Source organism: Lynx canadensis, chromosome B3 (genome assembly GCF_007474595.2).
Source record: "Lynx canadensis isolate LIC74 chromosome B3, mLynCan4.pri.v2, whole genome shotgun sequence".
NCBI classification, from domain to species: domain Eukaryota; kingdom Metazoa; phylum Chordata; class Mammalia; order Carnivora; family Felidae; genus Lynx; species Lynx canadensis.
Window position 1 is genome coordinate 144799848 of NC_044308.2, and position 16548 is coordinate 144816395.

General features: G+C 47.3%; 1 protein-coding gene across 1 annotated transcript in view; it reads left to right on the forward strand.

The window, feature by feature from the left end:
* Positions 1–8644, forward strand: part of TDRD9 (tudor domain containing 9) — a 119593-nt gene extending 110949 nt beyond the window's left edge. The window contains exons 35-36 of the mRNA XM_030320112.1: positions 6248–6320; positions 7900–8644. Coding sequence (XP_030175972.1) covers positions 6248–6320; positions 7900–8001 — 175 coding nt within the window. The 3' untranslated portion in view covers positions 8002–8644. The remainder of the gene's footprint in view (positions 1–6247; positions 6321–7899) is intronic.
* The last annotated feature ends 7904 nt before the right edge of the window (positions 8645–16548 follow it).

Genomic DNA, 16548 nt, shown 5'->3' on the forward strand with positions numbered 1-16548 from the left:
TTTGTCTGTCGTACGCCAATATGGCATCGTCTTGATTGCCAAAGCTTGAAATTGGGTAACGTTAGTCTTCCTATTTTGTTCTTGTTTTTTCAGAATTATGCTTACTGTTCTAAATTTTTTTCTTAATGTTTATTTACTCTTGAAGGAGAGAGAGAGAGAGAGAGAGAGAGAGAGAGAGAGAGAACGTGAGTGGGGGAGGGGCAGAGAGAGGGAGACAGAATCCGAAGCAGGCTCCAGGCTCTGAGCTGTCAGCACAGAGCCCGATGGCGGGGCTTGAACTCACGATCTGTGAGATCATGACCTGAGTGAAGTTGGTTGCCCCGCTGACTGCGCCACTCAGGTGCCCCTATGCTTAACTATTCTAGATCGTTTTTTTCCATATACGTTTTATTCATTTGTTTAAAAAAGTTTTTTTAATGCTTTATTTATTTTTGAGAGAGACAGAGACAGAATGTGAGTGGGTTAGGGGCAGAGAGAGGGAGACACAGAATCCGAGGCAGGCCCCAGGCTCCGAGCTGTCAGCACAGAGCCCGACGTGGGGCTCGAACTCACGGACTGTGAGATCATGACCTGAGCCGAAGTCGGATGCTCCACTGACTGAGCCACCCAGGCGCCCCGGTGTTTTAGTGTTTGGGTTGCTATTGTGAATGAAATCATTTTACTTTTGTTTTTGGGTTGTTCGTTGCTAAAAATGAAGAATTGATTTTTACGTATTGATTTTATCTTGTGACTCTGTAAAAGCCATTAGTATAGTAGTTTTTGTAGATTCTTCAGGTTTTCTCTCTCACATACAGGGTTGTATTTACAAGCAAAGACAGATTTTCTTCTTCCTTACTGACCTGTTATGCTCCGATTTTTTTTCTTGTTTTATTATATTGGCCATTGCAATGCTGAATGGAAGTGGTAAGGCAAACAGCTTTGTCTTCTTAGTCCAGTTTTAGGGAGAAGGCATTTAGTCATCCACTGTTAATGTGTGATGTTAGCTCTCGGGTTTTCATAAAGGCTCTTTTATCAGGTTGAAAAAGATCCTTTCTGTTCCTCGTGGGCTGAGGGCTGTTATTAGGAAAGGAGGTGCGTTTTCCCAAGTATTTTTTTCTGTCTATGAGGTAAGCATGGCTTTTTTTTTTCTTTTCATTCAGTTTACATGGTATATTGTATTAATTGGTTTTTGGATGTTAAAGCCAGCCTTGCATTTCTGTTTTGAATTCCACTTGGTATATAATCCTTTTCATAGATTCGGAGATTGGTTGCAACATGTTTTTATTAAGGATTTTCTCACCTGTGTTCGTGAGGGTTGTTTCTTTGTAGTTTACTTGTGATATCTTTGTCTGATTTGGTGTCAGGGTAAAACTGGACTCTAAGAATGTGTTGGGAAGTGTTCCCTGCTGCTCTTGTCTGTGAGTGTTTGTGTGAGATTGGTCTTATTTCTTCCTTAAATATTTGACAGAATTTTCCAATGAGGCCATCTGAGCGTGGACTTTTCTTTGTGGGGAAATTTTAAGTTACTAATTCAATTTCTTATATTTTAGGTGTATTCAGATTTTTCTATTTTTTTTAAGTCAGTTTTGGTAATTTGTGTCTTTTAGGAATTTGTTCATTTAAAAAAATGTTTATTTTTGAGAGAGAGAGAGAGAGAGAGCATGGCAAGCAGGGGAGGGCAGAGAGAGGAAGAGAGAGAACCCCAGGCCCTGCACCTTCAGCACGGAGCCCGATGCTTGGCTTGATCTCATGAACTATGAGGTCATGACCTGAGCTGGAAACAAGAGTCAGATGCTCAACTGACTGAGCCACCCAGGCATCCCTGGAATTTGTTCATTTATTTTTATTTTTATTTATTATTTATTTTTTAAAATTTTTATCCAAGTTAGTTAGCATACAGTACAATAATGATTTTAGGAGTAGAATACAGTGAGTCATCCCCTACATATAACACCCCGTGCTCAATCCCACAAGTGTTCTCCTCATTGCCCCTTGTCCATTTAGCCCATGCCCCCACCTGCCTCCCCTCCAGCAACCCTTAGTTCTCTATATTTTAAAGAGTCCCTTCTGTTTTGTCTCCCTCCCTGTTTTTATATTATTTTTGCTTCCCTTCCCTTATGTTCATCTGTTCTGTGTCTTAAAGTCCTCATATGAGTGAAGTCATATGATATGTGTCTTTCTCTGACTAATTTCACTTAGCTTAATACCTTCCAGTTCCATCCACGTAGTTGCAAATGGCAAGATTTCATTCTTTTTGATTGCCGAGTAATACTCCATTGTATGTATATACCACATCTTTTTTATCCATTCATCTGTTCATGGACATTTTGGCTCTTTCCATACTTTGCCTATTGTCGATAGGGCTGCTATAAGCATGGGGGTGCATGTGCCCCTTTGAAACAGCACACCTGTATCCTTTGGGTAAATAACTAGTAGCACAATTGCTGGGTTGTAGGGTAGTACTATTTTGAATTTTTTGAGGAACCTCCATACTGTTTTCCAGAGTGACTGCACCAGCTTGCATTCCCACCAGCAGTACCAAAGGGTTCCCCTTTCTCTGCATCTTTGCCCAAAATCTGTTGTTGCCTGAGTTGTTAATATTAGCCATCCTTACTGGTGTGGGGTGATATCTCATTGTGGTTTTGATTTGTATTTCCCTGATGATGAGTGATGTTGAGTGTTTTGTCATGTGTCTCTTGGCCATCTGGATGTCTTCTTTGGAAAAGTGTCTATATTCATGTCTTTTTCCCTTTTCTTCCCTGGATTATTGGTTTTTTGGGTGTTGAGTTTGATAAGTTCTTTACAGATTTTGGATACTAACTTTTTATGTGATATGTCATTTGTAAATATCTTCTCATGGAATTTGTTCATTTAAATTGACTTATTTATTGGCGTAAAATTGTTCAGAATCTTTTTATAATCCTTTTATTTTCTGTACAGTTGATAGTTGTGTCCCCTCTTTTGTTTATGATTTTGATAATGTGTGTCTCCTTTTTTTTTTTTTTCTTGGTTAACTCAGCTAAAGTTTACCAATTTTGTCAGTCTTTTCAATTTCACTGATTTTTTTTCCTCCTAGTGTTAATGTTTTTTCCTGTTTATCGATGTTCACTCTTAAAATTATTAGTCCTTTACTTCTGATTACTTTGGATTTAATTTGCTCTTTTTCTAGTTGTACAACCTAGAACCTTTGAGTATTGTTTTGAGACCTTTCTTTTCTGTCACAGGCATTTAAAGCTGTATGTCCCCTCTGTCACTGTTTTAGCTGCATCCCATATTTTCTGATCTATTTTAATTTTCACTCTTTTCAAAATATGCTCTCGTTTTCCTTGTGATGTATTCTTTGACCAAATGGGTAATTGTTTATAAGTATATTAATTTTCAGATATTTGGGGATATTTTCCAACTTCCCTTACATTGTTGATGTATAATTTATTTCTGTGTAGGCAGTATACCTACTTTCAATGATTTCCATATTTAAAAAAATTACTTTAATGTTTATTTTTCAGAGAGACAGAGTGTAAGTGGGAGAGGGGCAGAGAGAGAGGGAGACACAGAATCTGAAGCAGGTCCCAGACTCTGAACTGTCAGCACAGAGCCCAGTGCGGGGCTTGAACTCATGAACTGTGAGATCATGACCTAAGCTGAAGTTAGCCACTTAACCGACTGAGCCACCCAGGTGCCCCATAAATGATTTCCATATTTTAAAATTTATTGAGACTTGTTTTATGGCTTAGCATAGATATAGTCTTTCCTGGGAAGTGTTCCGTGATCACTTGAAAATTTGAATGTGTACCTGCTCTTGTGGGGTGGAAGCCTCGGTTGATGTTGGTTAGATCAAGCTGGTGAGTTGTGGCAGCCATCAAGTGTCTATCCTTGCTGATTTTCTCACTAGTTCTATGAATATTCAAAGTGGGGTATTGAAATTTCTAGAATTATTGAATTATTTCTTCTCTCAAGTCTGTCAGCTTTTCTTTTATGTTTTTGGGGCTATATTGTCTGATATGTATACATTCGTAATTGTTGCCTTTTCAGAATGTGCCAGTCCTTTGTCATTATGAAATAAATCTCTCTCTCTAGGAAGAGTTGTTGTCTTCTTCTTTTGTAAAAAATTTCTTTTAAAGAGAGAGAGAATGTGTGCATGTCTGCGAGTAGGAGAGGGGTGGTGGGAGGGTGGGGAGGGACTCTCAAGCAGGCTGTATGCCCAGGGCAGAGCCTGTTGTGGGCTTGATCCCACGACCCTGGGATTGTGACCTGAGCTGAAATCAAGAGTTGGACTGAGCCATTCAGGTGCCCCAAGAGTTGTGTCTTAAAGTCTGTCAGATATTAATGTAGCTACTCTACCAGTCTGGTTTCTGTTTGCATGGACATTCTCTTCTGTCCTTTTACTTATAATCTATTTGCATCTTGGAATTTCTTCAAATGTTTTTTTTCTATGCCTTCCCTCATTCCCTAGGGCTCCTGTCTCACCTGTGTCTGTACACTTGGTGTTGTCTTGCTGCGCTCTGAGTCTCTGGGCATTCGTTTTTCAATCTTTTTTCTCTCTGTTCTTCAGAGTAGTTAATTTCTATTGATTTGTCCTTCAGTTTCCTGCTTCTTTATCCTGACATCTCAGACCTGCACGTGCGGGTCTGCTGTAAGGGATCTTCCATTTTAGTTCTTGTACTTTTGAACTCTAGAATTTCTTTTTGGGTTTTTCTGTTTTTGATTTTTTTGTTTTTGATTTTTATTGCAATTCTCTTTGAGTCATTGTCATCATATTTCCACGTATTTGTGAAAACGTGGTTTGCTTTAATTCTTCGTACGTACTTAGCGTGGCTGCTTTGAGGTCCTGTGTGCTAAACCCACGTTTAGGCCCACTCACCTTCTTTTGGCTGCTCATTTTTCCTGAGTATGGGTCACACATTCCTGTTTCTGGCAAAATGTCTCAGTTTTTGGCTGAGAATTGGTCATTTTAGACGGTGCAGGGTAGCAGGATAGGGTATTGATCCCGCAGGCTTCCGCAGGATACGTTCCCCTCCGTGTCATGAGGCCACTGATGCCTGGGTTCTCTTTTTGTTTTTGTGTTCGCTGTCCTTTTTATTTTTCAGCCTGGCTTACTAGGAGTTGTCCTTGTGCCTGCACTGCTTAGTGCTGAGCCAGCGAGGGGTCAGAAGTTGTGCTTAGTTACCTAAGCCTTTAAGCTCCTGCCCTTTGCCGGTAGACGTATGTGTGGTTTGGGTGGTGCATCCACGGTTCGGGTGGTTTTGAACTCTTCCCCAGCTTTTATGTTTTCCCAGGGCCTTCCTGTGCGCCACCTCCCAGTGGCCCGGGGCCGCGTGCCCGGCTCAGGGCCTCCATGGACTTTGCCTGCACGTGTGTGCAGCCTCCCCGCCGCCCCCCGGGTGTGTGTGTGCGTCTGGCCCTCTGGTACTCTCGCTCCAGGCTCTCCCTCTTGGGCTTCCACGTGGTCTGTCGGTCTGCTCTGGCCCCCAGCAGGACTGTGACCGAAGGCCAGCGGAGCTGTGGGCTTTCTCTACGTCTTGCCTGTTAGGTGGACAGTTTATGCTGACAGTGTTGCCACACAGGAGGGTCTTTCACCCCCTGCACCAAATCAGGGAAGCTCAGTCTGGCAGCGGAGATGCTGGTTCTCGTGGCCAGTCTGTCCCTGGCAACGCTTGGGTCCTAGGCTGCGCTGCTGGGGGCTATGGGCGGTGGCTGGGAGAGGCTGGCCCCACAGTTCACCTGAAGTCCGCGGTTTCTCATGAATCGGTGCTTCTCAGCTTGTTTGCTTTTCGTTAATTTCCAGAGCTTTTGCATGTTTGGGGTGGGTTTTTTTTTGACAATTTTGTCAAATTTCATAGTTGTTTCAGGTGGCAAGAAGATTTCCAGACCTCTTTATTCTGTCGTTGCTAGAAGTCTCTAGCTCTCTGCCTTTTTAAGCCGGTGGCATTCCCAGCTTGTCACAGGTGTCTAGAGTAGAGGACAGAAAATACCCTGTTCCATCCCGTGATGCAGTGATGTGTGGTGACGGGGCACCTCCACTTGTGGGTGAGGGACGGGGAGAACGAGGGTTGGTCTTAACCCCTGCTTTGCTCCATTTCGTGCCTGGTTTTGAACGTACAGTAGATTTAAATGTCTGCTGGTTGTAAGTATGTAAATCTCGACCTTTAAAAAACTTATTGTAGTTATAATTCTGGATTTCAATCTTTGTTTCAATCCTAGTTACTGACTTTCCGGTTTTCAGTTACTGAGTATAATTAAGATGATTTATTTCTTCTTTAAATTGTAGTTTGTTCTGTCAGTCGAAACCAAGACAGAGAATTGTCCCTACGTGGCATGAAAAGCCATACGAATGGAATCAGGTGGGTGAGAAATCGAGCGCCGTGCGGGCCACCTGCCCGGGAGTGATGGGCTCGGGGGAGTGAGGGGCCCAGAGCAGGGGCTGTGGAGGGTCCGGAGAGAGTAGAAAGGGACAGGCGATGAGGACGGTTCTGTTGAGTCATGGGGTAGCGTCACAGAGCAGACCGGCGGTCTCTGGGTGGCGTGCCCTCTGTGATGCCCAGGCCGACTGTCCTGTAACTTGGGATAAAGCCGGGAGGAACATCTGGATCAGCTGTCAGGGCGCATCGGTGTTGCCTCCGTGTGCTCGGGCTGACAGCGTGCCACACACGGGGTGGCTTAAACAGCAGACGTTTATTTTCTCATAGTTCCCGGAGGCCGGAAGTCAGAGGTCAGGGCACCAGCACAGCCGGGTTCTGGTGAGAACCCCTTTCCTCGCTTGCAGGCCTGTGCCCCTATCCTGTGTCCTCACGTGGTGGAGAGCGTCGCCCTTATGTCTCTTCTGAGAAGGGCTCTGATCCCGTCGTGGGGGCCTCGCCCTTGTGACCTCATGGAACCCCATTCACCTCCCCAAAGCCCTACCTCCAGACACCATCGCACTGGGGATTTGAACTTCAACATTAGGGATTTGGGGCACACAGTTCAGTCCATAGCAGTTGGGAAATAGGGCAGGGCCCATCCGGGCACCTTGACTTTGACCGTGTATAATGTTTATGAAATAAAATAAAATTGGACTTGAGGGGAAGGAAGTAAGGGAGGGGTTTGCAGCTTGACTCCTAGAGCCAAGGGCGTCTTTGTGAATGAACCTGCTGCAACATGAGCCACGAGATGCCCCTGCAGGTGGTGCTTCCCGTCCTCAGTCGGCACGAGACTTTCTTCCTCCCCTGGGCACCGACCCGTGTCCCTCTTCAGAGCCCTCAGGACCGGGCCTGGAGCCAGCTCCCTGACAGGAGGGGACAGGAGGTGCGCTGGCCACCTCTCCTGCAGACTCTGTTGGGAGACTTCATCTGGGAGCAGAATTTTACTTTGAGGTTGATGTGCTTTAGAAAATGTACATACTGGGGCGCCTGGGTGGCGCAGTCGGTTACGCGTCCGACTTCAGCCAGGTCACGATCTCGCGGTCCGTGAGTTCGAGCCCCGCGTCGGGCTCCGGGCTGATGGCTCGGAGCCTGGAGCCTGCTTCCGATTCTGTGTCTCCCTCTCTCTCTGCCCCTCCCCCGTTCATGCTCTGTCTCTCTCTGTCCCAAAAATAAATAAAAATACGTTGAAAAAAAAAAAAATTAAAAAAAAAAAGAAAATGTACATACTTAGAAGCCGATAGCGGAGCCGCAGTTCGTGTGTACGTGGGGAGGAGCGTGTGGAGCTTTGGGTGAAGTCACTGGGTTACTGCAAGTGGCTCGTCAGACGCGCGGCATTGAGCGCTGTGAGAGACGGGAGGTGTTCTGGAATACGCCGGGAGACCAGAAGACTACTTTCTGCTGTCTTAACGTGTCCGTGCGTGTGTGTGTGTCCTTTTGATGATTCGTTTTACTTCCTTTGCTTGATGTCTCGCAGGCCCGTCTTCTGGAAAGGTCTGACCGGTCCTCTTGTCTGTCCCCTCAGGTGGATCCGAAGCTGGTCATGGAGCAGGCTGACCGGGAGAGCGCCCGAGGGAAGAACACCTTTCTCTACCAGCTTCACAAACTGATTGTTCTCAGCGCCTAGGCGTGCCGGCGGGCCGTGCCCCGGTTCGTCCCGAAGGAACCAGATCGGCCACGGAGCGGTGGATTAAAGGCTCCAGCTGTAGACTGACTTCTCTGTATCTGAGCATTACGGTCTTTGCCCACTGCATCCGAAAGGTCTTCCCCATCCTGGTTCCTCTTCTCTGTGGGTGGTGGCTGGAGAGTGGTATTTCTGTTCTGGTGGGAAGGATCGGAAAGTCTAGTCTTCTCCAGAAACAGAAAAATCACTGTGTTAAAGATTCTGGGATAACACCGTTCTGAAAGAAAGCTTTATTTGGAAAAAGAGCTATATTTTGCTTTGAATTTATTAAGGTAAACAGAAATAGGCGATCTTACATGTAAGGTTCCAGAATGTGCTAGTATGTTCTATCTTGTTACAGTGATTTAAACCTGGGGTACAGGCAGAACCACGAACCCCAAACCCCGCAACAGGGAGCTGCGTGTTTCTTACAACTGTGTGGCATTTTCTAATTTTCTGTGAGGAAAAATATTTAATTTTGATAAAACTAACTTCAGTTGTGTATATTTTAGATTTTTACTTACGTTACAATTCGGAGTCCAAATTTTGGAAATCAGAGAGATTACCTGGCAACTAGTATTATCTGTGTTAAAGAATAAAAAAGCATGAGACCAAGTTTCTGTTTCTGACAGTTTTTAGTCAGAGGAGATCCAAATGTATTTCATTCTAAAACCTCTGAATTTAGAAAACCGGGAGAGGAGTAAGGGCTTCTCTGTGAAAACCGATTCCTGTCGGTCAGGGTTGCATCAGAGGAGCAGTCGCTGCAAAGACGGTGGCAAGGGGTCCCCGGTGGCCTCACACGGATGTCAGAGGCGCTGATGGGAGGAGGGTCCGCGAGGGCGGCAGGAAGGATCAGGGGAGCGGGCGCCTAGGCAGGCTGCTCCCAGCGGGCAGTTCGAAGCCCGTGAGAAAATCTGAGAAGCCTATGTATCTGGGGGCCGTGGGGTGGTGACCAGGAGCTCGCGTAGAGGTCTGGGCAACTGCCGTCCGGGGAGCTTCTGTAAACTGGGGGCCCAGCACTGTGTGTGTGTCCCTCTGTCGCCCGTGTCACACTCGCGCCCCCAGTCTTGCTCAGCTCCGAGCCAGAGTGGTCCAGGTGGGGGTTCTGGGAATGCACTCCCAGCCTCAGGCAGGAGGGGGGGCACCTCGCTAGCAGCACAGCCCTTGCTGATGCCTGGGGCAGCCCGAGGCCTGCCTCCTCAGAAAGTCCTCTGTGAAAAGAAGCAGGATAGCCCCCCCCCCCCCCCCGCTGCCAGCTCTTTGCTTTGCGGGGTCCGAGGCATGCGCCCCGCTGCAGGTGAGCGGCAGCCGGTCCCCGGGGCCGTCCAGCGCGGGGCCTGGTTAAGTCAGACGGTACCAGGAGGCTTGCTTAAAAAAAAAAAATCCAGGGGCGCCTGGGTGGCGCAGTCGGTTAAGCGTCCGACTTCAGCCAGGTCACGATCTCGCGGTCCGTGAGTTCGAGCCCCGCATCAGGCTCTAGGCTGATGGCTCGGAGCCTGGAGCCTGTTTCCGATTCTGTGTCTCCCTCTCTCTCTGCCCCTCCCCCGTTCATGCTCTGTCTCTCTCTGTCCCAAAAATAAATAAACGTTGAAAAAAAAAAAATTAAAAAAAAAAAATCCAGCTTCTCCGTTTCTCTGGTTCTAACCCTTAAAGAAAACCATCCTGACTCTTTTTTCTGGAATCGCTTCCATCTTGCTAAGCATCGTTAAGTAAAGTTTGCCCTCCATGATTTCCGCCACAGTCGTCGTTTACTTGCTGCTGTCTTGGCGAAGATTGAGCTCTTTATATCATTCGGTATCCGCGTTCCCCATCGCTCGACGTGGTCACGTCGGCGTGACTGGTTAATTCATTCTGTTCTCAGCAACTCCGGAAATCCTGCTCTCTGCACAAGCCAGCAGCACGCTTGACGGCCCCGCCTGCCGCAGAAGACGGGGCGTTATTCAGCGATCACACGGCGATTGTTTGTGTGCACGCTTCTCCAGTCCTGTGGGCCTTTAAAGCTTCATTTTAAGTCCAGTTCATCAGCGCGCAGTGTGCTCCTAGCTCTGGGTGTACAGTGTGGTGACGCAGCGTGTCCATACGTCACCCGCTGCTCGTCCCGACGGGTGCCCTCCTTTGTCCGCGTCACCTGTTTCCCCATCGGCCCCCACCTCCCCTCCGGGGACCGTCCGTTCTCTATGGTTAAGAGTCTGATTCTTGGTTTGCCTCTCTCTCTCTCTTTTTTTTTTCCCTCTGCTCATTTGTTTTGTTTTTAAATTCCACATATGAGAGAAATCATGTGGTATTTTGTCTTTCTCTAACTTCACTTTTGATACTCTCTAGCGCCATCCATGTTGTTGCAAATGGCAAGGTTTTCTTTTTCTGGCCGAATACCATTCCATCGTTTGTGTGTGCGTATGTACACGTACACACACCCCCCCCCCCACACACACATCTCCTTTCTCCGTTCATCCATTGACGGACACTTCAGTTGCTTCCATATCTTGGCTGCTGTACACAATGCTGGTATAAGCATAAGGGTGTTGCTAATTTTGGCCTTCTGACAGGTGGGATGGTATCTTACTGTAGTTTTGGTTTGTATTTCCCTGATGATGAGTGATGTTGAGCATCTTTTCATGTGTCTCTTGGCCATCTGGATGTCTTCTTTGGAAAAGTGTCTGTTCGTGTTTTCTGCCCATTTCTTAGTATATGTGCTGCCGAAGCGAGCACTTTCTGCCCATTTCTTTACTGGATTGTTTGCTTTTTAGGTGTTGAGTTTTAGAAGTTCTTTATAGATTTTGGTTAACCGTTTATCAGATGTCATTTGCAAATATCTTCTCCCATTCTGGGTGGGGCGTCTTTTAGTTCTGCTGATTGTTTCCTTCGCTGTGCAGCAGCTTTTTATTTTGATGAGGTCTTAACTTTTGTTTCCCTTTCCTGGGGAGATACATCAAGAAAATGTTGCTGTAGCCCATGTCAAAGAGGTTATTGCCTGTGTTCTCCTCGAGGATTTTGATGGGGTTCCCTTGTCACATTTAGGTCTTTAATCTGTTTCGAGTTTATTTTTGTGTGTGGTGTAAGAAAGTGGTTGAGTTTCATTCTTTTGCATGTGGCTGCCCAGTTCTCCCAACACTATTTGTCGAGGAGACTGTCTTTTTCCCGCTGGATATTCTTTCCTGCTTTGTCAGGGATTAATCAGCCATCTGTGCCCATGGTCTTAAGGAGTTATTTATGCTCATAGTAATACAGGATATGTACAGGATATGGAATGAGAAGGTTTCAAGGGCAGGGAGTGAAAGGCCGTCCTGTCCCCCCCCACCCCCCAGCCCTCACCCGTGCGTTCGTTGGGCTGCGGACCCTGAGGTCAGCTGTGAGTAGAGCGTGCCTAGGCTCCCCGCGCTCCCGGAGCTGCCGGTGCAGTGGGTACAGAGGGGCGGCAGACGGGGTGTCAGGAGACGGAAGAGCTGTGGGGGTCCGAGGTCCGGGTAAGGGACCGAGCAGGAGTGTGCGGCTCTCTCTGTCGGGAGCCGGGCAGTGAGCGGTTTAGGCCTTGTGGGCCACGTGTGTCGGTTGCCTGTGTTCCCCTCCGCGGTGTCCCTGTGGATGGTGCGCACGTGGAGAAGGGAGACTTGGGGAGCGCGCTCTGCAGAGACCGTCAGACCATGGCTGGCGGGTGTGTGCGGTGGCGGTGGCGCTGCCTTCTGAAGGGACAGCCCTTCTGTGGGGAGGACCTCCTGAGGTCCTGGCTGAGATCGGGGGAGGGAGCGTGCCTGGTGTTCTTGGGGGGCCGGTGGGGAGGCCTCTGGGGCTGGAGCAGGAGCCGTTTGGCGGGGGGGCCTGTAGAAAGAAGCCAGGTCCGGGCCGCGGGGTGGATTTTGTCTTGTGCTCGAGCAAGGGGGAGACCCGGAGGGTTTTGAGCAAGACCGTGCCGTGCCCAGACTGACCGAGCGAGAGAGCGTGCCGGCTGCCGCGTGGGGCTCCGCATGGGCGCTCTGCAGCCGAGGCCGGGGAGAGACCCTCCGCGCTGAGCCTGGGCCGTGTGCCAGCGGGACGGAGGACGCGAGGGGCCCAGATTCGGTGAATCCGAGGGAAGAGAGTTCTCAGGGCCACCGGTGTTGTGGGCTGAATGGTGGCCCCTCAAAGGCTCGGTCTACGTCCTAACCCCTGAGTCTCCTGTAAAGGTGACCTTATTTGGTCAAAGGGTCTTTGAAGCTGTGGTTAGGTGAAGGATTTTGAGATGGGGTCATCATCCTGGATTTAGGGTGGGTCCTAAAGCCCGTGGCGGGTGTGCTTGTAGGAGACGTACAGAAGAGACGCCAGGAAGAAGCCGTCCGAGGACGGAAACAGAGGCCGGAAGGACATGGCCACAAGCCCAGGAGTGCCGGAAGCCACCAAGCGCTGGGAGAGTCATGAAGGACCCTCCCCCTGCGCCCCGAGCCTTCCCCCTGCGCCGAGGGAACACAGTCCTGCCAACGCCTCGATTTCAGACCCTTCGCCTCGGAACTGGGAGAGAATGAGTTCCTGTTGTTTAGGGCCCCCTGGTGTGTGGGGGCTTTGTTACGGTGGCCCCGAAGCCAGCCCAGCCGGGGCCTTTGCACCCTCTCACTGGACACGTCCGGAGATCGGTCTCTGTCGTGGGGACACTGTTTCTGTCAGTTGTCCCCGGGGGCCGCGCACAACATGCGCTCAGCTGTACCTCTGTGTGCCCACCTAATGTTTGTTGCGGATCCTGTTTCTGGAGGTCTACTCCTGCTTTTTCAGTGCCTCACAGTATATGGTTTAATTGCTGTCTTGTAATTGACTTTACAACCTCACAGCGGACATTTGGATAGTTTCTAGTCTTGCTGTGATATACAGCGTTGCAGTGACTATCCTCATACATTTACATAACCCGTAATAAACTCCTAAAGTAAGAATTGCTGGGTCAGGGGCGCCTGGGTGGCGCAGTCGGTTAAGCGTCTGACTTCGGCCAGGTCACGATCTCGCGGTGCGTGAGTTCGAGCCCCGCGTCAGGCTCTGGGCTGATGGCTCGGAGCCTGGAGCCTGTTTCCGATTCTATGTCTCCCTCTCTCTCTGCCCCTCCCCCGTTCATGCTCTGTCTCTCTCTGTCCCAAAAATAAATAAACGTTGAAAAAAAAAAAATTAAAAAAAAAAAAAAAGAATTGCTGGGTCAAAGGGCGTTTAGGAAATCATCCAGTTAGTAGACATTGCCATGCCGCCTTCGGTCTGGTTGGTACCAGTGGGCATACGCTCCTGCCAGCGAGACGGGGGCCCCGTTTCCCCGTGGCCGCACCGTCGCAGTGTTCCCACGGCTTGTGACAATAGGAGGTGCCGTTTCTGTCAGGTTACTTGTTTTAATTTGAATGTGTCGTTACGAGTGAGGCTGAGCCTCTTCGTACACCACGAGCCATTGGTTTTTCCTGTGGTGGGAACCGTGTTCACACCTTTTACCAGGCTTTCTTTGTGTTACGTTACGGTTTTTTTGTTGCTTATTTATTTTTGAGAGAGCGTGCAAGTGGGGGAGGGACAGAGCGAGAGGGAGACATGGAATCCAAAGGAGGCTCCAGGCTCTGAGCTGTCAGCGCAGAGCCCGAAGCGGGGCCCCAACCCACGAACCGTGAGATCATGACCTGAGCCGAAACCAAGAGTCGGACGCTAAACCGACTGAGACCCCTAGGTGCCCCTAGATGTTAATGTTAAAAGTTTTTAAAAACTATTTTTATAGTGAGGAATCCACCCTTTGTGATACGGGTTACAAATGTTTTCCCATTTGTCATTTGACTTTATTGTGTTTTCTTTTTACCATGTGAAATTTAGCCTTTCATTTTCATGTAGTTAAATATATGAATCTTTTATGGCTTCTAAACTCCCTCCTCCCTGTTTGAGTTTATTAGAAATAGCCCCTTTGTTCTCTTCTAGTTTCCTGATGGTTTCATTTTGTAAATTAACTTTATTGAGATAAAATTTACATACAGTAAAATGCGCTCATTTCAAGTGTGCAGTTTGACTTTTGACAGTCATACACATTCGTGGGACAACTACCACAGTTTAGGTAGTGAGCATTTCCATCACCCCCTAAAGTTCCTGTATACTGACTCCTTTGTAGAGAGTTCCCCACTGCCACTGCAGCCCCGGCCACCGCTGAACTGCCTTCTGTCCCTGGAGAGCTGGGTTTCTCGCTGTTGCCATTTTGGGCCAGATAACTCTTTGTCATGGTCACACAGGCTGTCTTGTGCTTTTATAAGCCGTTCAGCACCCTTGGTCTCCACCCGCCACTTACAAGGAACAAACCCCCTGCACTTGTAGCAGCCAGACATTGTCCAGACATTGTCACACTGCTGTGACCACTGCTGTGGAACAGACTTCCCCTTTCTAGAATTCCATGTGATGGACTCGTACGTGCTTTACTCCACGTCTCTGGATTTCTTCACTCAGCGTGTTTTTGAGATTCATCCGTGTTATTGTGTTCAGTAGTTCATTTTTTGTTGTACGTTGTATTGATCCATTTACCTGTTGATGGTGGTTTGGGTGGTTTTCAGGTTTGGGTTGATTATGATTAAAGTAGCAATGAATGTTTGTGGATTAATGTCTCTGTGGATGTGTGTTGCATTTCTGTAGGGTAAATACTTAGGGATGGAATTATTGGGTCACACGATACATGTAGAATTTTTTAAAAGTTTATTCATTTTTGAGAGGGGGGTTCTTATAGGCCTATTAATACTGCTCTTATGGCATAGGGATGTAGGTTGAGTTGAATGAGTTTGTTCGATATTCTGGGTACAAATTCTTTGTCAGAGATCTATATCACAAGTATTCTCTCCCAATCTGGCTTGCCTTTGCATTTTTTAGTGGTGTTTTTGAACAGTAAAATTTTTTCATTTTACTATTTAATTTAGTCATTTTTCTTCTGTGGTTTTTGTGTATGTGTATCCTATATAAGAAATCTTGACTTAAGAGTGTAAAAATTTTGGAGCGCCTGGGTGGCTCAGTCAGTTGAGTGTCCGACTTCAGCTCAGGTCATGATCTCACAGCTTGTGAGTTCGAACCCCGCGTCGGGCTCTGTGCTGACAGCTCGGAGCCTGGAGCCTTCTTCGGATTCTGTGTCTCCCTCTCTCTCTGCCCCTCCCCTACTCACGCTCTGTCTCACTCTGTTTCTCAAAAATAAATAAATGTAAAAAAAAATTTTTTTAAAAAGTGTAAAAATTTCTTCTAGAATTTCTGGAAGTTTTATCATTTTAACTTTGACATTTAAGTCTGTGATTCATACCAGGTTTTATCTTTTATTTTTTTTGTATCGTTTGGAGTTCAGGGTGGTGGCAGCGATACGAGGTTGAAGTTTATCTTTTTCCATACAGATGTCTGCCTTTTTCACCGACATTTGTTGAAAAATGAGAAGACTTTTATTCTTGTGTTGAATTGGCTTTACTTCTTTATCAAAATCAGTCAACTCTGTTTTTGTGGGTTTAATCTGGGGTCTTCTATTCTGTTCTCTTCACCTGTTTGTCTTCTTTCTCCAGTACCACACTGTCCTGATTGTTGAGTTGGGTAGTGCTTTGTACTTCTCTTCGATTGTGTTGGCTATTGTTGGTCTTTTCTCCCTCCGTGTAAACTTTATAGAGTCCGTTTATAGATACCCATGAAATAACTTGCTAGTTACTTTTCTTTAAGTCAAGGGGGAAATCACAGAACTTACAGGTAACCACTTTAAAGGGTACAATTCAGCGGCATTTAGCGTATTTACAGTGTGGTGGAACACTGGCTCTCTAGGTTCAAAATCTTTTTGTTACCCAGAAAACCCGTATCTATGAAGTAATCTTTCCACTGCCCGTTCCCGACTGCCTTTTCTCCCATGCCCCGGTAACCACTAATCTGCCTCTGTCTTTACAGATGTACCTACTCCGGACGTATTACTTAAAAGGAATCGTACAATGTGATCTTTTGTCTGGTTTCTTTCACGTAGCGTAATGTTTTCAAGGTTTATCCAAGTTGTAGCCTGTGTCAGTACTTTGCTCCTTTCTGTGTCTGAGTAATAATATCCTGTTACGTGTCTGTACCACAGTCGGATTACTTACTCATCTGTTGATGGACATTCGGGTTGCTTCCGCCGTCTTTGGCTATCATGAATACTGCAGCAAACACTCATGGGCAAGTTTTGGTGTGGCAAAGTGGGGTTATTTGGGAATAGCAGAGGAGTTGCAGTTCGGGACAAGCAAGCTGTGGCGAACCAGAGGCAAGTCTGGAGAGCAAAGGAGCCTTCTTTTGTAGAGAGAACAGGGGAGTTGGGAGGGACTGTTCAGAGCAGAGGGAAGTGAGCCTCCAGGCCGTTTTGCAGAGTGGCTGCATCCTTCCGCATTCCTGCCAGCGGTGTGGGCTGGGTCCTGTTCCTCCACATCCTGGCCAAAACTTGTAGTTTCCTTGTTTTTGTCAAAAAAAATATTTTTAATGTTTGTTTTTGAGAGAGAGCACGCGCAAGTGGGGTTGGGGCAGAGAGAGAGGGAGACAGGGTCTGAAGCAGGTTCCAGACTCCCTGCC